Source organism: Eupeodes corollae, chromosome 1 (assembly GCF_945859685.1).
Source record: "Eupeodes corollae chromosome 1, idEupCoro1.1, whole genome shotgun sequence".
In the NCBI taxonomy this organism is placed as follows: domain Eukaryota; kingdom Metazoa; phylum Arthropoda; class Insecta; order Diptera; family Syrphidae; genus Eupeodes; species Eupeodes corollae.
Window position 1 is genome coordinate 254406139 of NC_079147.1, and position 26251 is coordinate 254432389.

Here is a 26251-nt window from a genome sequence, read left to right on the forward strand (position 1 = left end):
CGCAGAGCTTTTCTTGTCCATAGTTTCTGAAATAAAATTTATCTGAACTTTCCTTTCGGCGATTTAGGATAAAATCAATATTAGTATCGTTTTGAGCAATAATCAAAAATGGAATTAAATGTAAGTTATATGAATTTGTTTTCAAAAAAAGGGTTTTGGGATCTTTCAAAGGATAATATTATAATTTTTTAAATTAACAAATTCAAAAACGAATCTTTTCTATTTGAAAGATTTAAAAAATTAGAATTTTTGTTGACGTTTTCGAACTCACCTCAAAAAAAAAAATAAACAGTTATGTTATTTGGGGTGTGTTTTAAATTTTCTTAATTCAGGTAATGTCACACTTTTATGTGTTTTTGGTTTTAATTATTTAAAAAACTTAATTAATATTGAAATTGTTAAGACTTGACCACATTTTTGTAATTATCAAAATACTTTTATGAATAGTCACCGTTTTTAAATTCGAAAAGAAAAGAATTATTAGAATATTCACTCATTGTTGGGGTAGTAAGCCCAAAAAAACAAACATTTAGTAGACAACATCGCTCTCGCAATGTAGCCCCTAACAATCTTCAGCAACATATTATCTATTCTGTTTATGTTGGCTCTGTTGTATGGAACCTGGTTGGAATGGTAATGTTTGTATTTCGGCCCTGGTGTTCTCTTAAGTCCAATGCAACGTCATGGATATTGTCTCTCAAACACCCGAATCTTTTAAATTTGAGATGGGGCAACATTGAACCATACCGGGCACCCATAGGCAATCATCGGCCGAATAAGGGCCATGTTGCAAATCACTTTCACCCTACTGTCAAGACGGCTGCAAAAAAAAAACCGTTTTGAATGGGCAGCAACAGATCCTGCCTTTGGCGCAGGATGTACCATAGCTCTCCTTCCTGACGCCATTTGGGCGTATGAAATTTGTGGGTTGACGGGCATTGTTGTGAGAGCACGCGTAATTGGGCGACCTAATACCATATTTTGTTGCACTTTTTTTTTGCCCGGACAACCCCGATAGAAAGCAGGGTGCCCTTCGATTCGCCTCGCCAAAGTACACATTTAAGGAAAGTCATACCGATTACCCTTTCCTTTCCGGAAATGTGGTTCTCACCACATATAACGCAGCGTGGCTGCATTTCGCAGTTTGCTTTAGCATGGCAGCGCACGCATTGAAGCATGTCTCCGCGCCTCTTTAATGTATGACAAGTTAAAATCTAAGCTAGTAACTGCGGTCGGTGCTACTCCTCAACTTATCCAGATTGCTGCTGGGTGAAAGCTGAACCAGGAAGATTGGCAAAGGGCCCTTCTCCCCCCTGATAAAATCGATTTCGTCGTCAGTTTTTTGGCGGAGCTCATCCAAGAGCGCCTGTGGTCCGTGTAGGTATCTATGCCCTTCAACAGGACCGTTTGTAGTTTATCTACCTTACGGGTGAAGCTCAAAAACTCAGTGGTAGACTGTTTAAGTAAACTTTTAATTTTAACTAATCTATGCTGATCCACTGTGTTACAGTGGATAGTATGTCTACTACCACTCAAACGTTTAATAGTAACGACCTATGGCTGACTTACACAGGTCTACGGTTTGTTTCAAATCAATTTTGTAGACATTGATCTATTCTTTTGTTATCTTCGCCAGTGACTGCTGCTGGCCTCCCTTAACATCCGTAGATGTCTGCTCCATCGTCTTGAATCTATAAACAAATCATAAAAGGTATGGTTTTCAAATTAGTATGAAAATTTAGTAAAAACTTAATTTGTTCCGTCCCCAATATCTAAATTAATATGAAAACTTAGTAAAAACTTACTTCGCCAATATCTTATTGCAGCCATTACTTGGAGATGTGGCCTCCTCTATTGTCGATGCTGAGGTCCGAACGGATAATTCCAATTATTTTTAAGATATTCTCTTTCAAATTCTATATATTTTTTTTAATTTCAATGTACACAATTCTTCATGGCTTCAACATTTGGGCCAGACAACACCCGAGGGAGTGTGTGCTGAGATCTTCGCTGAGTTGATCCACCTAACTCAGATGGTCAACGAGCCCACGATATAGGACTTGGAAGGTCGAGCAGAGAACATTCTTGACTTGTTTCTTACCTCTGCCCTGAAAAGTACAATGATAGTGTTCTATTTCCTTTAGGCACATCTCACCATTGTGTTACATATGCGGATTTCTCGGGTCAAAACTGTTAAACCAGTTAAAAAAAGAGCTACTAGGAGAACCATTTGGCAACACGAGAAAGCCAACTGGGACGGTCTCAATAATTATTTCAGGATCTTTAACTGGTCACTATCTTTCCTCGATAGTGACGTTGGTGCCAGCACTGATAGGATCATAAATTTCATTCTCCTGGGAATGAGAACTTTTGTCTGGAACAGGGTTAAAAGCATCAGAGATAAGGAGAACGCATGGTTTGATGCGAGCTGCAAAGAGGTTATTAGAGCCAAAGAAGCAAGTTTCCGTTGATATAAAGCCAATCTTATTGAAAAAAGCTGGAAAAAGTTCAAACAAGCCAGGAAGGCTTGCAAGACCTATGTATATATTTGCCGGCCCAAATTTATACAAGGCCAAAAATTATTGCAATGTCCCAAAGGCAGTACAAATTTTTGGTCATTTGTAAAAAACATGAGGAATTCTTCCTCATCCTGGGTTCCTACGCTCGTTGTCAATGCCACTTATTTTGTGCCTCGCGTTGTGCTCACAACACTATGTGTCTACATGTGTTGTGACTACTTATGACCGCTTTTCCATTTTGTGTTGAGGAACGACAAACTCGAAACATCTGTGTTTGAAATTTTGAACCGGTGATACTGCCGACCGACATGCATTTACGGTTGCTACTTGAAAAAAAAGTTTGTGTACAAATTTGAAAATAAAAATGACCACTTGTAGGTAAAAATGACCATTTGACCAAGTGAAAAAATAATGAACAAATTTGCCCACAGTAGTCCAATGTGGTAATCGTGTATACAACATGTAAAAAGCCGAAGAGCAAAACAAGTATACCTTTCGCATCGACGAACAGAAAATAATAAGAAATTCAGAACGAAATGAGAAAGGAACTGTACTGCCCAAGCAGAAAATTAAATTTTTGTCATGGGCATCCGGTCCCTTTACTCAGCTGTTTGCTAGGCAGTTCACCGCCAATTCTAGGCTGCCAGTAACTGTTATGACTCCACCTGTACTTGAGCGAGTCAGTGATCCTATGGGACCAATCTTTTTTTCGCACTCGTATTATGGCAAAAGCCCTTAGAGATACAAACACACATAAATCTTTTTACCCGGATGGTATCCCCGCTATTGTTCTGAAGAGGTGTTCTTCAACGCTGGCAAAACCACTGTGTAAGTTTTTTCATCTGTCCTACTCCTTAGGTCTCATTCCGAGCGGATGGAAAACTTCATTTTTCCAGCCCAAAAAATCGAATCTTCCTCACCCTCTAATTACCGACGGATTGCATTTAAGTCTCTTCTTTCCAAGGTCATGGAAACACTGATTAATTATCAGATCCAAAAATATCTCGAAGATTGAAAGGTTCTTAATGACCTACAGTACAGATTTTGCAGCAATAGGCCCACTGTTGATTTAATGATTCATCTAAAATTTTTACATTGTTTTGGAGAAAGTAAGATTATTGCACTCGATATTTAAAAAGCATTTGACGGGGTTTGGCATCAGGCCCTATTATTGAAACTGCGTGTGTTACTTATTGAGTAACAATGAAAAACGCCTTTTTTGAGTAGTTCAATTTGTTTAAATATTATCATATATTTATACAAAATTATCCCAACTAAAAAATTAAGTGCGTTAGGCGCAGACAACTTTTCACGAGTAAAAGCGTTAATATTTAAATTTCTGGGATCAAGAATATTAGAAAGAGAAGAATAAAGTAAATAAAAAAGAGACCACCTTATGATGGTGGACACGTTCAGTTTTCAGTTCAGATTTCAATCCTGGGCCTGTTTAAGTATCTTGTCCTTTTTTGTTCTACATCAGCAACAGCGTGCTTTCGGTTTTTATGAATCCCTGTTTCGTTGGATTAGTAATTACCTTTCGGATCGTTCAATACAAGTAGAATTGGATGGGATCAAGTCTGAAAACCACAAAATAAATGCTGGTGTGCCTGTTCCATCTCCAACACTCTTTCTCATTATTATTAATGATCTCCTGTCTGCAACTTATAATCCAATACATTGTTTCTCTGACGATAGTACTCTTAGCATTTTCGTATTCGTTTACAGACTCACATCCCTCTTCTTCAGAAGTGGAACTGCAACGTGAAAATATGATAAGCTCATTAAATTTCAACCTAAACAGCTTTGTAAAATGGAGAATAGAAAACAGCGTGGAATTTAATGCTTCGAAAACCCAATCCTGTTCTGTATCGTTAAAGCGAGGTATACCTCCTTGCTATTATCCATGAACGGCACTTGTATCAATGAGAATGAACATCTCGATATTCTCGGTATGTGTACCACCAACCACCTCTTGTGGAACGATCACATACACGATGTCGCCAAAAATTCCGCAAGATGTTTGGGTTTTCTAAGGCGATGCCAGAAGTTTTTGTTCCCCTCTGATCTGGTTGTTGTATACAAGTTTTACATACATACATCCAAAGCTTGAGTATAACTCCCATATCTGGGCTGGTGCTCCTGCAACTTACTTAAGCATCTTGGAAATTATTTAGAGCATTTAGATTGATTGGCGATAATACCCTGAAAGGACCATTTAAACATCGTCGCAAGGTTTATTGCCTGGCCTTTTTTACCATTATTTTAATGCTTTTTGCTCTAGTGAAATAGCCAGCTGCATTCCTCCCCTTGAATAGTTCAACCGTAATACTCGCGCTTTTAGGAATGCTCATCAGTATACCTTCGAGCCCAATTTCGGTAGTACTGTCAAGTACAGAGATTCGTTCTTTAGCAGTACTACGCGAATGTGGACTGCCTTACCACAGTCTATCTTTCCTAGTCACTGCAATATTCAAGAATTCAAACCCAATGTGCACCAACATCTCCTTTCAAACCCTTTCTTCTCTTCCTAGTGCTAACACTGTGTCTTTATATAATAAGGGTAGTAATATCCCATTGAGTGTGCGCTTATTACAAAAAAAAAGAATCTTTATAAAAATGTATGCTTTTTATTTTGTGTACGTCGAACAAAACCTTTAACGTCATAACTTTAATCATTGTACAGCGGATTTCCAAGTAGTTTTTTTGAACGCATCCATCGCATTTTATCCAACACACCAAGCATTAAGAATTTCACGAATCACAATCAAAAGCAAATTTCAAAAATAAATCCGAATAAACAACAACAAAAAATGAAAACAATTAAACGTCATTTGCATTCCTTTTTATTACTCTTCCGCGTCCACCCGCATGTCAACGATATTACGTTTTATTATTCAACGAATTCTAGTGTTGCCACTGAAAGATTTGAAATAGTAGTAAAACTTTAAGTACGGTGTTTTGTAAATGTTAGGACAAAATCTCATTTTATTATTCTTTTGAATGAAAAAATAACAACTGAGATAATAATGACAACATTACTCGCTCACAGGAATGGTTGAGAGTTGTAAGTCACTAGGCCCTGGTTCTCAATGGACTGTTGCGCGAGATAGAGAGATTTACTCGGGTCGAAATTCGTGCTGCGGTAATGGAAAGTTGAGCCCAAATTTAAATGTTATCATCTTAGAGAATACAGAAAATCTATCAATTTGTTTTGTGAGGGAAATTTCACGACATCGAATTTAATCTGAAAAAGACTTCTCATATTCAAACGACTCGAAAAAGAAAAACTAGTAAAACAAAAACATAAACTACTTGCTTTGTTCAACGGCAACCGTGGTGATTCACTCATTCCCTTCCCATTGCCATTCTCACTTTTCGGTTTTTCGCCGAAGAAGAAAACAAAACACAAAAAAAGCTCTGGCTATGGTTCTGTATTTTTTTTTGTACATAAACTTGGAAGAGAGAAGACAGAGATAGTTTGTGGTGTGTAGAAAAGCCCATTTAACAATTAAATTTTAGTTTCAATTCAATTGAAAAATGAATTAAAAATAATCTCGTGTCGTATAATATCATCGGCAGTCGGCGTGCTTGACTACTTACTGAGTGAGTGCTTGAATATTCGACTTTATAAAACCCAACAACAGTAGAACTTCAGCTCCAATAGCATTCGGAACATTAAGCAATCGTCATCGCTACCGTCTTCGTCGTCGTTGTCGCCGCCGTCACCGTCGTCAGTATTCTCAATAGTGGCTAGTAAATTAGGTAAAGGTTGACCATAAGATACACCCAAAAAGGAACTTCTAGGGTTGTTGTAATAATATTGACAAGGCCGTGTGTCATTCATCCTCTGGCCAGAGCTAAAGACCTGTTTTTTTTGGGAGAATAAGAAAAAGAAATGTGTGCGGGCATCGTCGAAGACGAAGAGCATTCTAAATATTCAAAGTGAAAGTTTCCACAAACCCGAGAGAAATAAAGTTTTGTGTTTGTTGTTGTTGGAATTTTCTTTTCGTGTTTTTTTTTCTTTTGTTGTTTGTTGAGAAATCGGGGAAGAACAATTGAATTTTGTTGCAATGCAATTCGCTCAACCACCCACCGCCACCGTAGTGATTGCGGCCGCTTCCGCAAATTCCGTCAATGGTAATGGGTCACCCATGAAAACCGAAGAAACTACGTCGGCTTCTTTGACGGCCGACATCACATCATCAATCGATAATATTTATTACAAATCTTACCACGATCTAGAGAATCTCTGTTTGCAGAATGGGGTGTTTTTCAAAGATGACCCATCGGAGAGGGGACAACGTCTGCATGCGGCATTGTTGGCCTGGGTCGATTGGATTCATTTGGCAAAAGAGCTGGTAGGCAAGGTGCGCGTATTTATGCATGAATATGATTTTGACGAGCACACTCCTGGCAATGGGTATCGAAGTTTCGTGACAGTGACCAGTGCTTGTATCGAGTATGGACTGAAAATAGTGAAGAATCTCACTGCGACTCGAAGTACGATGTTCTTTAGGAAGAAATTCTACATGAAGGAAGTGGAGTCGTGTAGTCAGCTACTGCTGAGCCTTTGTACGTGCCTCAAATATTTGTTAATACTCCGCGAATGGTCGCCAGATGGGGATCTATTCGCCAAGGGGGAGCACTCAGCCGAGGAACTCTTCGAAATGGGTGACACCATCAATCAGTATTGCTTCTACGGTAGGTGTCTGGGATTTCAGTATACCGACTCGATTAGGGGCGTGTTGAGGTTCATTTCCATAAGTATGGCTGGCTTTTCGGAGTCCTTCTACAGCGAAGATGCCGATGGACCAATTGCAAAGACCACGCGGTCCGTCTGGACCGGCAGCAAGTACTTCCTGAATCCAGAGTTGCGAGCTCGGAGAATAGTGAATATATCACAAAACGCCAATGTGGACTTTTGTAAGTCCTTTTGGTTCTTGGCTGAAAGCGAACTGATGCACAAAATTCCCAGCATTGTTGGGAGTTCGATAAAAGTAAATAGAATCATCGAAATTCCATCGGAACCGCTGGAACTGCCATTGGTGGCAAAAGCGGAAGCAGACGAGGCGTACATCGATATACCAGTGCCTAAGAGCCATGTGGGACCAGGAACCGTTTCGGTTCGCCTCCTTAGCTATAATCGTCGTCAGGGAATGATTGGTGAGGGCAATCGTTGGAGGAAGCTACTTCCTCCAAGCAATAGTATCCTGTTCCATTGCCATGGAGGGGGATTTGTCGCGCAGAGTTCAAAATCTCATGAGCTGTATCTGCGTGATTGGGCTGTGAGTCTGAATACACCTATTCTTTCGGTGGACTATAGTCTGGCTCCAGAAGCTCCGTTTCCGAGAGCTTTGGAAGAGGTGTTCTATGCCTACTGTTGGATGGTAAAAAATGCCGCTTCCCTAGGTACAACAGCAGAAAGAATTGTCTGCGCAGGAGATTCAGCTGGAGCGAATCTGTGCATCGGTGTCGCTCTCAAGTGCATCGAGTATGGAATTCGAGTGCCCGACGGGATATTCCTCGCATACTCACCGACTTTGGTGAGTTTTGTTCCGAGTCCTGCAAGATTACTCTGTTTAATGGATCCTCTCCTTCCCTTCGGCTTTATGATGCGTTGTCTTCAGGCCTATGCTTCGCCGAGTAAAAAAATCCTCGATGAGAACAAGAAGAAAACCCAAATCCTTAACAGCATCACAAATGCATCACTAAACAACATCACCTACTACCTGGACAGCAATGTCAACCCCTACGCCAGTTCGCAGACCAGTCGACGCACCTCATCGACCAAGAGTCCAGTCTCCTCGGTAGCTGAGAACTCCAACTGGGAAAACATAAAAGCCGGCGAGATTCGTGATGGAACTCCGATAAATGCAACGACCTCGGGTACTGATGAGAGTAGTGACACCTTCGCTAGTGCATCCTACCACAGTCAGACAGTCGAACGAACCGATTTACTATCCCCAGAGGATAACAGTTCATGTGTGTCCTTCGAATCGGACTCCCAACCGATTGTCCATATGCCCCCGACCATTGTGGCCAATGGAAATGGCAAGCCTGCTCTACTCACATCGGCAGACATGGAGAAGTCCGATTCGGAACATTACATCGATCGTTTTGTAGACAAATACGTTGTCGACACGAATGGCATTGAGGCTAAAGAAAATGGCAGTTATCCGATTTTAAAGCAAAGTCCTGCAAAAACTTCCTCCGAAGAAAATTTAATGATCGAAACTGGCAAAGAAGTTATTGCTGTCGAGAGTATTCATGGAAAGCTTAATAATGCCGTAAATAGTATTTCATCGACTCTAAGTAAATACATCACATCCAGTGAAATAAAAACTGGACACAATAGAAATCGCATACAAGACTTAAGGAATTTAGACGCTTTGATAGCGAGGAGTCCGAGTGTTGAGTTCCAATTTGATGTGCCGAAGGATCCATTTTTATCGCCGTATTGGGCTAAGGACGAGTGGTTGGCTAAATTTCCAGCTACGAAAATTTTGGTGAGTTTGTTTTAATTGTTCTTTTTCTTTAACAACGTATATATAATCCTTTTTTTCAACGTTATTACTTATTAGCAGATAATACGTTTAGAATAAGAGGTCCTTAATAAAAATGAGGTTATGATATGAGTTTTTTAAATTTCATGGAATGAGACAAAAAGATTAGTTTCTCAAGGTATTGCCTGTAAAAATCGTTTACGTTTCATTTATTCATTAAAGTGAATCGAAAGGACACATTTTGTTTGCATCTTCCGAACTGATAAGATGTGCTAAGTGTATTCTCTGGTAGGGGTTAGGTACATATTTTATCTTGGTCCATGGCATTGACGAGAGAAACTTTTTATATTCCCTGTCAACAATTAAATTTAAAAAAAAAGAAAAACAATCAACATCAACGCTCAAACATAGTAACTGCTAGCTTTGTTGTTTTTGTTTTATTTATGCAAGTTAAACATGACATCACTGTCTCATTTATTGAATGAGTTAAAAATACTTAAAGGTAGGTAGGTAGGTGAGGCAGTCAAGGCAGGTGTGAGTTGGGACTTAAAAGATATTGTTGATATTGAAAGATAGGTTAACATGAAGAATCAACTAGAATCGATAAAATCTTTATTCTAAATATAATTCTATCTATCTATTTGTGTAAAATATATTAATATATTTAGTTATGTACATAAGTTGTGGATGCATATTTGAATATCAGTTTTGCTTTTGTGAAATATATCAAAAAGGCACAAAGTATTTATACAAAAATGAGTTAAATAGAAGTATTGCATTTAGTGATCATAACTTTTAGTTAAAACGAATTTTTTTGGAGGTCTCCAAGTGCAGAGCAAAATGGGCGCATTCACAAAGCTAGTGGCTACGTAGTCAAAATTTACCTAGCTTTGTGAATGCAAAACTACACTACAAAGCTAGTCAATCTGGAACTGTCATATTATTGACAAATGCAATATATAAAATTATAAACTTTTTTGATTTGATAACTTTAACTTATCTTTTGTGTTTTTAAATTCAATAAAATCAAATTAAAGACACAATTTGAATGATTTATATTTGTATTTAAATTCCGAAAGATTCATTTCATTTTGAATTCTTGTGTTCTTAATGAGCAGCTGATTGTGAAACGTCAAAAACCAATGAGCTCTAACTTTGTAGCCAAAATTTTTACACTACGTCGGAGGAGAAATTTTATCTACTTTTGTAGTTAGATTTAGCCAATTAGAATCCCTTGACTACTTAGCTCATTGACATACTATACATGGACTACTAGTTATGTGAATTTTCCACATAAAAATGAATAAAAATGTTTCCACTTCAAATAAGCTATACTAGCCCTTCCACTTCCAGACACAGTGGCAAAAAAAGTTATGAAATATTTAGCGACTTCTGTTTGTATTTAGTTGAGATAAGCTTTTTCTGACATAGAAAGTATTGACATCTAGTATAATTTGTTGAAGACAAAGGATGCCATGTTTTTTTTTGTATGTTATTGAAAAATTTTGACAGTTCGTGCAAAATGAAGCAGAAGCAGGCTTTGCGCTGTGAGTAGTGCTGTCGTTTTAAAAATTTCAAGAGTAGTATTTTTCTATCATTTTGGGGAGTATTTTCTTAAATTGAGGAGTAAATACAAAAATCAACAAATACATACTTGGCCTATGAACAAAATTAAAAACTGAAAATAATAATGTCCAAATTCGAAGTTAATTGGCCTTCAGCGAAGGTTAATGTTCCGAAAACAGATAAATAAATTGACTATTGAAATTATATTTAACATCAACATACATGTTTGAATATTGAAGAATAAATTAAAATCATTATTGTAAATTCGATGTTTCATATTTTCTGTTAAAAACATTAAGGGGCCAATTATAGCTATCAATGAAATCGATCCGCAAAAAAATTTGAATCAATATTTGACGGTGTTTTCCTTTGATTGGTTATGAAAATTATATACTCATCCATCGGAAATCACACAAAGAATTTTTTTTCTCTGCAAATTTATGTTTCTATTTTCCGGATGGAAGTTCATTTTCCTGAACAGCTGATACTTTATGTTCAAAAGTGAAACTAATCGTTCCACTGATTTGTGTTCCAATTTCACACAATTGATGGCTCCCATTTTTCTGTGAAATTGTTTTTAAGAAGTGAGTGAATTTCTTTTTTATCTTTTATGAGGCTAACATCTGAAAATTTTCTTTCTGCTGTTGCACTATTTTTTGGGCAAACTGATTAAAGAACCGACGAATTTTAAATTTTGGTTTTTATAGAAAATACAAATTTGTTTTCCGTTTTATTTTGGGGAGTTGTTTTCGTCCGTGGGTAGTAGAGTAGCAGTTGACTCTGAAAAGAGTAAAATATTACTTAGTAGCAAGAACGACAACAGTGGCTGTGAGCTGTGAGTATTAAATGTAAATGATACACAATTTTTCCGTATAGCCCTCTTTGCGCTAGTGTTTTATTCGTTAAAAGTGGAACCATCGTGAAGTTGGCTACTAGCAGTCCATGTATAGTATGTCAATGACGTAGCCACTATCTTTGTGAATGCGACCAATGAAAACGAAAACCACAGCGGACAAATATTGTCAAAAACAATTGAAGAGTTCTGACAGTCAGCTGCTGCTAAACAAAAGTGGAAAAGAATTTTATTTATTAACATTTTGTTGAGCAGTTAGTAGATAGTTTTTTCATTTCTGAACCTATGTTACTCGAGGGGCTCGCTACGGCTGAATTATTTTTGTGAAGCTTATGCCCCATCTTCCAAATAGCTTTACTGGCTTCGACCAACTAAGCCAGTTTCTTGTTTTCCTCCGAAGTTGAAGTTCACTGCTCGTCTTCATCAATTCTTGCACATGACCAATAACATCTTCAACATCCTGAGTTACCGATTCAGAAATGTATTGTTGGAATTTGGAACACATTAAACAAATATATTTTATTTTATATTTTAAATCAAACATAAATCAAAGTCAGAACACCGAAAGTCACGAGTAATCAATTTTTTTTTCAATACAAAAATTAAACGTCAAAATTTCGCAAGCAATTAATATGCCGGGCAATTAAAATGAGAACGAAAAGATTGGAGAATTGTACTAAGAAATCTAGTACAGCTATCCACTAAAATGACACATTTCGTCGTTTAAGCCTAGTACATACTTCCTCGTAAAGCCTAGTACATACTTGCTCGTGAAGTGAACGTTCGCCAATGGAGAAAGTGTACTTTTGACATTGCTCACTGGTACACACTTGTGAGTACACGTTGTGAACATGAACAAACCAAATGTGAAAGCTTCACCAACAGTTCCCGTACATTTTGCACGTGAATTGCCCGTGAACGAAAACTCTCCACTTTGTTCTCCACTCAGCTTCACGAGCAAGTTCACGGGTGAACCAAAAACTGAAATTTGTATGGGTTCACGAGATGGTTCACAAGTATGTACTAGGCTTTAAGTGAACGTTCGCCAGTGGAGTACACGTTGTGAACATTTGACTTCAGCTTCACCAACAGTTCCCGTACATTTTGCACGTGAATTGCCCGTGAACAAAAACTCTCCACTTTGTCCTCCACTCAGCTTCACGAGCAAGTTCACGGGTGAACCAAAAACTGAAATTTGTATGGGTTCACGAGATGGTTCACAAGTATGTACTAGGCTTATGTACTAGGCTTTAGCAGCGTACTGAAAAACGAGAAGCACAGCGAAATTTTTCGTTTATGATTTCGTCATGTCATTTTTGTATGGGAATGTTCGTTTCGCATCAGCAGCGTACTAGGCTTCAAATAAAACAAGTTACTTTTTATCTCAATCTATCAAAAAGCTAATTTACCAAGTTTTCATTATATAGGGGTTTTCCATGAGTAAATTCAGATTTCCTCTAAACATTTATTTATTGTCGTGGCTAATGGAACCAAATTTTACATGTTTTTTTTTGTTTATCAGTGTATTTGTGTAACTTCGTGTTCGTATTATGGAGATTGTTAGTGCTGTCAAATTTCCAGCTAAACATTGTTTTTGAAAATAAAATTTGTATTCGTTGATCTGGCCGAAAAAAATAGATCTGCAGATTTGATCTTAAATCAAAAACAAATCAATTTATTTCACCCCATGGAATGCAAAAAGAGGAGAAATGTTGTGTTTTGACAGATCTAGATCAAAATTGATTTAGTTAAACCATTGTACTGCGTTCAATCTGAGACAGATAGGGTATTACATGTAAAATAAGTGCTGAGATGTCTAAAAAGGAATCAAAATGTATCCAAGAATTTCTTGGGTATGGTATGTGGTATCTGACAGAACAGCTGATTCAACACATGGTTTAATTTCAAGAAAATTGAAAATTGATTTCAGCTTTTTGTATTTGTTGGTAAACAAAAAGATACAAAATGTTAGTTGAAGTTGTAATTGTTGTGTTTTCTGTTAAACGTAAATAGTTTAAAACCGAAGATTTCGCAAGTAAATTATTAATCGTTTAGAATTCCAATTGAGCTAAGAGAAAATTTAACATCGATTACAGATTACGGTTATCTCTTATTTATTAAATTGTTACGCACACATCAATTCATCATCATCCGACGAATCAGTTGAATTATCAATAAATCTTTTATATTAAAACAATTTTGACTTCGAAGCTTAAATGTTTCTCTGCTTTTTGTGAACAGCTGAAAGTTGTTTTTATTTTTTGACAGCTATCTCAATACAGCTATCCAAATCGTTCAACAAGGCATCTAAAAATCCACCTATCCAAGATACCCTATCCAACACGAGATTGAACGCAGCCATTGGCTAAAATATTCTGATTTATTTTGTCAGTTTGAAAATTGTGTTTTACATATTTTAAAAGTGGGCACGTTCAGGTGACAGGGAACTTCATACCTAGTAAATTGTATCTTTTGAATTCAAGCTGGTTAGTTTTACAATTGTCAAAAATTTCAAACTAAGAACTTTACTTCACTAACATCCACCTTCAGTTCATCGTACAAAAATATCCAAAAACAATATTTTCTACAGAATTCTCCTCAGGCTAGCTACAAGTCCATCAAGATTTGTATTTTGTACTTTTTTCAATGTATTTTTTTACCAATTTGACAAGGAACCATTTTACACAAAACATTAAATGGAATTGGTCAGAAAATAAATAAATCATGGAGTAATAAAGTTCAACTTTCAGTTGAATGGAAAAATATGATTAACTGTCATTTTGACATAAGTCGACTTGGCCTACTTGACTAGCAATCAAGTCAATTTTCCAATAAAGTTGCTTTAATTAGAAGATCATTTTTTGGCAGCTGGCCAATCAGAAACTAGAAACTTGCCTTACTTTTGATTTCCTTATGTCGCCTGAACCTACTCATTATCAGCTAATATTTTGACAGAAGTACATTTGACTTGACAGCTACACTCATTCTCAGACAGATAAATTATCCGGATACCTTATGTTAGAGTTTTGCGTATAAAAGAAGAACTGAATTATTATAATTATCTATGGAATGTTTAATTTTACAATAATTTCGGACCTCGAAATCTAAACAGCTGAAAGCTGATGTTTAATGTTTAGGTATCAAACTCGTTTAAAAAGGTATCTAAAAATTCACCTATCCAACAAAAAAATATGTAAAATTCCCGAAGTGGAAGAACATAATATTATTATCTAAAAGCTGTGCAAATTGCTGCAAAAGTTGCCCATTGAAAACAATTTTTTTTATTCGAGTGAGTCCTTATTGCAGAATTAAAAAAGCGGGCCGTTTTGAGACTATTTTTATTCAAAAAGAACACAATTAAAATTTTTTTTAAATTTTTTTTAGCATATATTTATATTCAAAATATCATGTTTTGTGTTAAAAAAAATTCTGAGGAGATTCAAAACCAACCAAACATTCTTTTAACTACGACCTTTAATAATCTGTCAAAATGTAGCTCAAAATAAATATCACCAGCAAATTATTAGTCATGAACTTAATATGAGTTTGTTCCCAAGATTTTTGGTAAGAAATTGTTGGTCTATCAAATCTTGAAGTGGGGATGAAGTTTTCTCAGAGAGAGAGAGAAACTGCCAAAAAATATGGAACGGTTTCTTGGCAAAAAATATCTGTCAATCAATCAATTTGCCTACCACATTATTAGGGTTTTCCAAGGGTAAAATATATCAATTTATTCTTGATCTAAATCTGTGAAAAAAAACAAATTTCCGTTTGGGCAAAATAAATTGATTTATATTTGATTTAAGATCAAATCTGCAGATCTGAATTTTTCCATCTTGCACTAATATCAATACAATTTTTAAAAAATGTTTAGCTGTGAATTTGACAGCTCTACCGCACTCGTTAAAACGTACATGAAGTTGAACTAACGCAATGACAAAAATAAAAAAAAAACATCTCTTCTGTTTGACAGAAATCTGAATTTACCCAAAGAAACCCCTTTATGACATTTGAAAGACCAACAATTTCTGCTCAAAGAAATTTCTTGCAAGCGCTCTCTTCTTCCCAAAACTACCAACAGCATTTGGGCAGCAATTGTTGACAATTGGCAGTTTTGGTTTTAGGAAATCAAATGCGAAATATTTTTTTGATTCTTTAAGTCTATTTCAACAATAGGTCCGTTCGCGTACCCTCCTAAAACAATCCAATTTTACGAAAAAATACGAAATTTAACCAAATCCTCAAAAATTCTTAGTTTTTCGTAAAAGAAAGCGCTCAAGACAGAGTAAAATATTTTCCCATGAAATTTCTTTGGCCTGGTTTGTGAAAATTGTCAAATTTGATTGTGTTGTTTTCATGTCGCTTACTTTATTGTAGTTTTTTTTTGGTGAGAGAATTTTACCCCCACCCTTTAAAATATCTATTATAGAAAGTACGCAAACGGACCTAATACAATTAGGTGATTAGTTAGATGTTTGGATCAACTTTCCACGAATTTCGACTCGCGGTTTTTTTTAATTTGATAGATATGTTTCTGTGCATCCCTGACAACAGTACTCGCACACAGGAATGGTTGAGAGTTGTAAGTCACTAGGCCCTAGTTCTCAACGTACTGTTGCGCCACACAATTTTTTTAGATATGTTTGTGTAAAAATAATAATTATAGCAATTTTAAAGCGAGGAAACCTTTATTTTAATTTTAAATAAATTTTCAAAGTTTACCTTTTCCCATTAAACACAATCTAAAATGGTTGATTTTGACGTTTCTTCCCTGTTTTTGGTTCAGTGTTGCCATACTCGTTTTTGTTGTTGTTGATTTAAGTGTTCAAATGCAAAAAGTACAAATTTCAAGGCTACACTGTCATTTGAAATAAATCTATTAAAACTCTATTTTACCGATGCAAAAGATATTTATTCATAGGTACTAAAAACAAACGTGTTAAGTTCCAAATAATCACACCAATTGCATAATCTAGTGAGGTAATCAAATGTAGATTTTGACATTTCTACCGCTTTTATTATGTCAAATAATCAGCCGAATCCAAATTTACCCGCAATTTATTCATCGGGTTTTTTATTCGGCATAAACATTTTATTTCTATTTTTATTTTTATTTAAATTACCTTGAAGAGTAGCAATTTTCCACATTCCAATTAAAATGATGATTGATAGGATAGCCCATTGCTTTGAGATGTGATCTAGATGGACCGCAACCTACATTGCTGCACTCAGTTAAATGATCACTATAGATCACTCATTTATTTATATTTATGGGCAGTTTCAGACGACAGACATAATACACTGGAAGGCAAGTTTAACTTTTAATAATTGCATTTTTTAAATAATACAATTCCTTTGTAGTTGTACTTGAAAATGTTGAGTTCCAGTACATTCACTTGTACTTGTTCCTTTTGATTACTTGAACTTGAAAAGGAATTAAAGCATCGTGCGTTTTTTTAGAGAGCTTGATAACTTTTAATAATAAAATAATACAATGATTTATAACATAAGTCCTCCGTCGCTACGAGTTATTGTCTATTTAATCAGTGAAATTTTGTACTACTTTTATCTGAGTTGTTGGTTTGTTAGCATAAACCATCTTCTTAAAGAAGCCGCATGAAAAGTAATCGAGATGCGTTAAGTTACAGGAACAGGACCACTTCTGTAAATAAAGTTTTCCAAATGACAAATGATTTTGCAATACATTGATCCACAAGTTTCGCCTTCTTGTTGGAAACTAATGTCGACGATGATAAGCTTATTGATTTTTAGAAACAAAAAATCAGTAAGCATGGCTCGAAAGTGTTTCCCACTTAATTGTAAAGGCAGCTTTTTTGTCTCTACTACATAACGAAGGAAATAAGAATCAAAGTGTGGTCAGCATGTTAACCGTATCAAACAATCAATTATTTGAATGTATGCTTCAGGATTGTCTTCGCTCTATATACGGCTTATAGACGAAGTGTAAATGTACTTCATTACTAAAAAGCAATATATTAACAAAGTGCTTTATAATTTTTTTTTCACAATTTGGAAGCGTTTTGGCGTTCAACGATTCATGACGTGGTGCCAAACCCTCCTAAACAGATTTTTGCTAACAACAACAATTATTGCCAGAAAGGCCCGCAACGCCCATATTCGACAGACCAGATTTGTTCATAACCAAAAACTACTGAAAAACTACTGAAATGTCCCAAAGGCAGTACACATTTTTGGTCATTTGTAAAAAATATGAGGAATTCTTGCTATTCTTCGGTTCCTACGCTCTTTGTCAATGATACCCCATTTGTTAGCTCTTTAGAGAAAGTTAACCTCTTTGCTAGGCAGTTCGCCGCTAATTCAACGCTGCCAGTGAGTGTTATGACGCCGTTAGTGATTCTATGGGGCAAATCTTTTTTCGCACTCATACGAAAGTCCAAAAAGATCTTAAATCCGCTGGACCGGATGGTATCCCCGCTATTGTTTTAAAGAGGTGAACCACTGCGTAAGCTTTTTCATCTGTCCTACTCCTCAAGCCTTGTTCCGATCGGATGGAAAACCGCACTTGTCAAGCCTATTCCAAAAAAATCTTCCTAGCCCTCTAATTACCGACCGATTGCACTTACGCCCCTTATTTCCACGGTCATGGAAACGCTGATTAATTCTCAGCTAAAGAAATATCTTGGAGATCGAGAGCTTCTTAATGGCCGTCACTACGGCTTTCAAAGCAATAGGTCCACTGTTGATGTCATGGTTCATCTCACCGAACAGTAGATCATATCTTTACATCGCTTTGGACAAAGTAAGATTATTGCATTTAATATTTCAAAAGCATTTGATGGATTTTGGCACCAGGCCCTGGGCTGGTGCTCCTGCAACTTACTAAAGCCTTTTGGACAGTATTGAAAGTAGAGCATTTAGATTGATTGGTGATAATACCATCATAGGATCATTTACGTCGCTCGAACATCGTAAAGTTTCTTGTCTCTAACCTCTGTTATTTTAACGGTTTATGCTCTAGTGAAATAGCCAGCTGCATTCCTCCCCTTAAACAGTTCAACCGTAATACTCGCGCTTCTAGAAATGCTCATCAATATACCACGACACTACCTCCGACAACGGATTCAGGCTGGTCGATTTCGCTGCGGGGCGAGACGTTCTGGTAGCTAGTACGCAGTTCACGCATTTTAATATCCACAAGGGGACATGAAAATCTCCTGATCAATCAACCGTCAACCAGATTGACCACATTGCGATCGACGCACGACACTTCTCCAGTATCCAGGATATCCGAACATTCCGAGAGGCCAACATTGACTCGGACCACTACCTCGTCGTAGCCAAGGTACGGCTACGGATATCCCGATCCAAGCCAAAACAAGGAAGTACTGTGAGAAGATTCGACGTTAGACGGCTACAATCGCAAGAGACTGCCATGTCCTTTTCCGATCGAGTCTCTAATAACCTCCTAAGGAGTCCTATGCTTCCTGCATTAAGCATTGAAAACCAGTGGCAACATTGCCTTGCAGCCATCAGAGATGCCGCCTCTGAAGTGCTAGGTTTCACACGGCCACCACAGCGAAACCCCTGGTTTGACGCAGCGAAACAAGAGGCATACAAAACGGCGCTTCACAAAAGGACTAGAGCTGCTCGCGAGCAGAAGAGGAGAGAGGAACACCGGCTTCTTAGACGGAAAAAAAGAGAGCATGAGAAGCGCGCGATCGAGAAGATGGAGGGATGTCACAACAGGAATGAGGTTCGTAAATTTTACCAAAAGGTAGAAAAACCTCCCAAGGGTACCAGCCACGAACCGAAGCCTGTAAAGACGATCAGGGGAACATCGTAGTAGAACCGCAGTCGATGCTGAGAATATGGAAAGATCACTTCTCCAAATTATATAACGGCGATGACGAACCGAATTCCGCTGTAAGGGAGATAGAACCACTCAACCTCGGCGACGCAGATAAACAATTCCGCCTACCCGACCTTGACGAAGTGAGGGTATCTATATCTAAACTTAAGTCAAACAAAGCTGCTGGAGCTGACGGCATAGCTGCCGAACTATTTAAAGCAGCAGGCGATGACTTGGTACGGAGCATGCACCAACTCATCTGCAAAATATGGTCGGAAGAAAGCATGCCCGATGAGTGGAATCTCAGCATAGTGTGCCCGATACATAAGAAAGGTGACCCTCTAAACTGCGCCAACTACAGAGGCATCAGTCTCCTTAACATTGCGTATAAGATCCTCTCTGCCGTATTATGTGTGTGGCTTCGGACCAGGAAAGTCCACTATCGACCAAATATTCACACTACGGCAGATCTAAGAAAAAACCCAGGAACTTCAAATCGTTACCCACCATCTCTTTATCGATCTTAAAGCCGCGTATGACAGCATCTATAGGGAAGAGCTCTACCGAGCAATGTCTAGTTTTGGCATCCCTGTCAAACTTATCCGTTTATGCAGAATGACGATGGAGAATGCACGCTGCTCTATCAAGGTCGGAAAAGATCTTACCGATGCATTTGATGTCAAAAAAGGTTTTAGACAAGGCGATGCACTATCATGCGACTTCTTCAACATCGTTCTGGAAAGAATTGTGCAAAACTCAACCGTCAACACTAGAGGCACAATCTTCCAAAGATCCATCCAATTACTCGGATACGCAGATGATATTGACATAATTGGAAGATCAAAGCGTGATGTCAGTGGAGCGTTTTTGAGCATTGCGACGGAAGCGAAGAAGATGGGTTAAGTGGTCAATGAAGGCAAGACCAAGTATATGCTGTCATCAAAAAAGGACACCGAATGACGACGTCTTGGAAAAAAAGTCACCATGGACAGCTATAACTTTAAAGTAGTTAAGGACTTTGTCTACCTAGGCACCGCTATTAATGCAGACAACGACACCAGTGCTGAAATCAAACGAAGAATAACTCTTGCAAATCGCTGCTTCTTTGGACTTAGAAGGCAATTGGGAAGTAAAGTCCTCTCTCGAGCATGTAAAATCACCATCTATAAGACACTCATCATCCCGGTTCTCATTTATGGCGCTGAGGCCTGGACCCTGTCCAAGAAAGATAAGAGCGTCTTAGGATGCTTCGAGAGAAAAATTCTTCGGGTGATTTTTGGTCCCGTACGCATAGATGGAGAATGGAGGAGAAGATATAACGACGAACTGTACGGGCTGTTAGTTAGCAAAATTAAAGTCCAACGGCTTAGATGGCTAGGTCATGTAAAGCGAATGCACATCAACGCTCCAGCCCGGAAGGTCTTCGAATCCAATCCCGAGGGACGGCGCAGTAGAGGAAGACCGCGACTCAGGTGGCGTACCCAGGTGGGAGAGGACCTCAACCAACTTGGCGTGCGAAACTGGAGACAGCTAGCTAGGGACCGAGCTGGCTGAAGACGCATGTTGGTTGAGGGCCAGGTCCGCCCGGACTGTAGCGCCACCTTAAGTAAGAAAAGAAAATTCGTTGCCCTGGTTCAAAAATGCAGTTGACATCATATAGAGTCCCTTATATCCTCCGAACCTCTCTTCAAAGATTTTTCTTACATGCAGTGCATAATTCTATTTTGTGTGTTGTTTTAAGTCAATAAACCTAAGAAGATTAAGATTTGATATCAAAATAATCGTCACGTGGAAGATTACTACCTATCAACTGTATCTTACTACCTACTGCTTGCTAGCTATAAACAAAAACATTGTTATCAACTCGTATTTTATTAATATGCACATATTTTATAATCTAAATCACAAAACGTCTACCAATTCATTAATGAATCAACGCAATTAAAGTGCACACTTAAGTTCATTGCTTTCATTAATTTTTTCTTATTTTGTTTCTTTTTTTTTTAACTAGAAAAGTGTACCTTAGGGGCTAAACAATTCAAATGCTCGTAGGTAATTATAATATGCGCGCTATTTCTATATATAAACATTTACATATCAAACAAAATTAACATAGTGACTAGGGTTAGTATACGTCAGCTTATTAGCATAATGACGCGAATTAAAAATATTAGAAAATATTTTGGATTGCTATCCCCCAACAACTGATGAACAAATACGAGAAAAAAAGATTTTGGATTTTTTTGTTGAATAACAACAAATTATTTGTCATACTTTTTGGCTAAGCTATAATTTTTGTTTTTAAACTTTGTACTTAATGTTGTATAACTAATTTGGTTATATCATTTGTGCTTATCAAAAAATCATAAATAGGTTGTTCTTTATTTGTTGTTTAAAATAAACTATCGATAACTGATCTGGTAACAATGTTTCGCATTACCATGACGTGAGCTTTAAATCAAAAAAGAATTTTTGAAATATGAACGTATTTATTTTTAATTATTGTCTGAAAAAAATATACGCATTCCCAATTATTGGAACAGGTAGGTGGTGTATATTTAAAGTCGACCTTGGTTTATATAAATTACTAGCCGGTAAAAAAATTAAAACAAAACAAAGTTAAATAATTTATTTTGTTTTTGTTTTGCGACATTGACCATCAAAGTGAAGTGCATGCATAGCTCAGCAGAATCTGAATTTAAAAATAAAAAAAAGTTAAAAAGCAATTGGGCATTTAATGGATTTTTGATTTTTTTAAAAACACAACGTTAACCCAAATCAAGTATGAAGATGATGGTTAAGCTTTGTCGGCAAATTTTGCAGTTGTTATACTTGTTCTCAAAGTCTGACGGAGCTTTTTGAGTGATCAGACAATGTCAAAGTCAAGTTTACTTTAATCGAAACTCAAGGCATTTTAAAGAAAATAAAAAAAAAAATTTATAACAAATGGAAAGTACAAGGAATCAATAAAGTAGGTTATGGAAAAGTTTTTCAGCATAACCAGTTACCTGCTTGAATGAACGAACAATCCAAATAAGTAACCTTTGAATCTTCCATGACTCAAGGGAGACTTTTGTAGGTATTCTACCAGAACCAGTAAGATATTTGTATTGTTTGTTTATCAACTTCAAGGTTGTAAAAGTTCAAAACTTTGATGAAGTTTAGCATATTTTATCGAGATTAAATTCAAATTGGTTTTAAATCGATTTGTTTAACCGAATGGATATTCGTTTATTTTTTAATCAAATACAAACAAAAACTAAAATTACATCATAGATTACAGAACAGCCTTATTAATACCATCACTATGATTAATATTATTTAGTTCTATAAGGAAATACATATTCGTGTATGGTTTTTGCTGTTGTTTATATTTTTATAATAATGAAGAGCTTTTCAATGTTCTGGCCTTTTATGTGCGTCCATCTGGTCTCGTATGTTATTCATTTGAACACTGAGTTTTAAATGGATTTGCGTTTAAGCTTGGGGTAGTTTTTGTTTTTGTTTTAAACTTTCAAAATAAACATTTGAATTTTTGACGTAAGAAAAACAAGAAAAGGTTATTATTATCATTGTCGAAAACAACTCAAACATCTTTTTTTGGGTGTCTTTATGAGATAATAGTTTTAAATAAAAAATCATGTTTACAATCTTAAGACCTCGGAAATATGAATCCATCAAAAAAGGAACATTTATATAAAGAAGGTAGCACATACCTTAAAATTGCAATTCCGTTAAGCAAAAACAAAGTTAGAAGTCACATCGACTTTAAGAATAGTTTGTTGAAAAAAATTGTTTATCGAAAAAAGTACAATCCTTGAAATGCCTAAATCAAAAGCCTTTAACAACATAATGTTGATGGAACAAAATACGCTGGTGACTAATCGAATCAAACAGAACCTTCTGTAATCTGACAAAGTTTTTTGTTTAATCAAGAAACTAATCATATGTTCTGAGGTACTGCTTTATATGACTATGAAGTTCAGTTCTCATCTCAAATTTAGATCCTCAATTTGGGTGCTAAGTAAAAGGCAGAGAATAATCTTATAATGAATTCTTGATCCTGTGTGTGAGGAACGATAGCGAACACTATAATTAAGAACCTCGAAGCAGACTTTGGAACAAAAATTAAACTCTCTTGATTCCAATTTCCACATGAATTAGATTCTATGCAAAGTTCTTTGCACCACAATTAAGGTAGACGACAGTTTAGCAGAACTTCCCTACGATACAAAGATAGCGTGGGCCAAGGCTCTTTAAACTTTGGAGTTAAAAACTGGTTGATTCTTCTGAAAATATCGTAAATATTAATACAAACAAAGAAGCTGGGATGCGACCCACACTGCTAACTTCCCATCCCGTCGATTTGCTTCCTTAAAAGTTTGTTTATGTGTTTCAATTTTTACCAAATTTGCGTACTATTTTTTGGGGATCTTATTTTTTATAAAAAAACCGACTGTTGGATTTTTATACAAAAATTACTGAATATGAATATGTGAAATAAAATAAGTTTGAAGCCAATATTTTTAATTTTTGAAAAGCTATTTGAGTCGAAATTAAATTTTTACCAAGTTTTAGTACTATTTTTTTTAGGTTTTTATTTTTTGTAAAAAACTATTGATTCGATTCTTCTCAAAGTTTTATTGAATGAAAACAATATTCCTCACAAGATAAAATAAGTTTAAAGCCTTAATCTCAGGCTTTTGAAAAGATACATATTTGAGTCGAAATTCAATTTTTATCAATTTTGAGTATTGATTTTTTTAGGTTTTTATTTTTTATAAAAAAAACTGCCAATTAGATTTTTCTCAAAATTTTATCAGATGTCAAAAACATTATTCTTCTTTGCACATAATTATTTTGGAGATGAAATCATATGTATTTTATTCGGAAAATTTTCGAGGTAACACATTTTTTTTCAGTTTTTTTTTTTATTTATAACAATAACCGTTAATTGGATTTTTCGAAAAATATACATGGTTTGTATCACCTTACAGTATAAAATATAAAATTTAATTCAAGTCTCTAGCATCATTGGTTCATGAGATATTAAGGGTAAACCAATATTTTCACCTTTTTTTAAACTGCTATGGTAAAAAAAACCATCCACGCAATTTTCTTGAGAGCCCTTTCTGCATCTTTTTTTCTTATTATCTGTATAACAAAATTTATTTAAAGTCGATATCTCTTCTGGTTCTTGAGCTATGGACGACAAAAAACATCGCGAGCATACGGACGTACGAACGTACGAACGAACGAACACACTCTCGCACATACATCTCTCTAAAAAACATTTTATTCTGACTCTAGGGACCTTGAAACGTCGAGAAATGTCAAAATTTGCAATTTGACAAATCGGACCCATTACAATGACTTCCTTTGGGAAGTGTACAAATCAACGAAAAACGATTTTAATTGAAAAAAAAAACAAGTAGAAATTATATTTATAATTTAAAGACTAAAACCATAAGATTTAAAAACGAATGAAACGTACAATTATGGCTTCATGGCATTCCCGGGAACGTCTGAAAAGTACGTTGAAGTCTTTTAATCTAGATCTTTTGTGTTTGATTGTTCCGATATGAAATTTAACATCAAGAAGCCTAATAATATTATCTGGTCCTGGGTATACCTTAAAGGTCAGTTATAGCTTTCATTGAAATAAATTGGGTGGCGCAACAGTCCGTTTGAGAACTAGGGCCTAGTGACTGACAACACTCAACCATTTCTGTGTGCGAGTACTGTTGTCAGGGATAGAAGGAACCTACAGTTTCAAGCCGAATCCGAACGGCAAATTTGAGAAAGCGCTTTTTATGACAACAATTACTCTTGGAGAAGTTGTCAATTCCTCGCAAGAGGCAGTATCCGTGAAAAAAAACTTTAGGTGGCATAGGCAGGGATCAAACTCAAGACCTCTCGCATGACAGTTCATCGCACTATCCATCATGCCACGGGTACACACATTGAAATAGATTCTGAAAATTTTTGAATCGATATTTGACACCGTTTCCTTTTGATTAGAGACAAAAATTATAAAGTGATCGATCGGAAAGAATTTTTTTTTGAAAAAAATGTTTAATTGCACATTTATTTTTCTCTAAAAATATATTTTTCTATTTTCCGGACAGAAATTCATTTTCCTGAACAGCTGATACTTTTATGTTCAAAAGTGAAACGAATCGTTCCACGGATTTCAATGATAGATTTCTGTCAGTGAAATTTTGTTGGTAGCTTTCGATCAGGAATTTTTTCTCAATGATAGAAATTTGTAATGTTTGTTTACAATGATGAAAACCAATGATAGCTATAACTAGCTCCTTACTCAATTGGTTCTTTAGTTCTTTATGATTTGCATATCCTTGTCAATAGGATTTTGGTGCAAATCGCTATACTTGACAATTCTTACGTCAAAAGTTGAGTTTGAAATTCTATTAATTAGCATTCCTGTAGAACTGTTTAAGGAAAAGAATGCAGGTTGCTATTTCACTAAAACATAATCTGCTAATATTAAAAAAGAGTAATACAAGACAAGGTGCTAGAATAAAGTGTATTGATGCACACCAGCATTTATATTATGGATTTTAGACTTGAATCCGTCTAATATGAATTGTATTCAAGGGTTTCAAAGAAAAATTACTAATCGAACCAAGGAAGGACTTTTCGACAACGAAAGCAAGCATTTTTGATAAAAGAGACAAATTTCAGCCTCTCGGAATCATAAAAACAAAATTCGGTGCTCTTGAGGACATAGATCGCAATAAACTTATTGAAAAAATCATGTTTTCTCCACCGCCACAGGTCCCACAAATTTGGCCTTCAATTTCTTTTCAATTTTCTCTTGGTCTTCTACATATTCTATGTGTTCGTTATCCAGCATTATGTCATCTTTAATATGCTTAGTCATTATCTAAGTTTTTGACTTATTGGATAATAATAATAATAATTTCGGTATTGCCATTTTTGTCGAAAGTTTTTGAAA

The 26251-nt window shown here is 36.1% G+C and overlaps 1 protein-coding gene across 1 annotated transcript in view; it reads left to right on the top strand.

Moving 5' to 3' along the window:
• Positions 1 to 5956: 5956 nt before the first annotated feature.
• Positions 5957 to 26251, top strand: part of LOC129939292 (hormone-sensitive lipase) — a 32103-nt gene continuing 11808 nt past the window's right edge. Inside the window, exon 1 of the mRNA XM_056047264.1 lies at positions 5957 to 9025. Coding sequence (XP_055903239.1) covers positions 6590 to 9025 — 2436 coding nt within the window. The 5' untranslated portion in view covers positions 5957 to 6589. The remainder of the gene's footprint in view (positions 9026 to 26251) is intronic.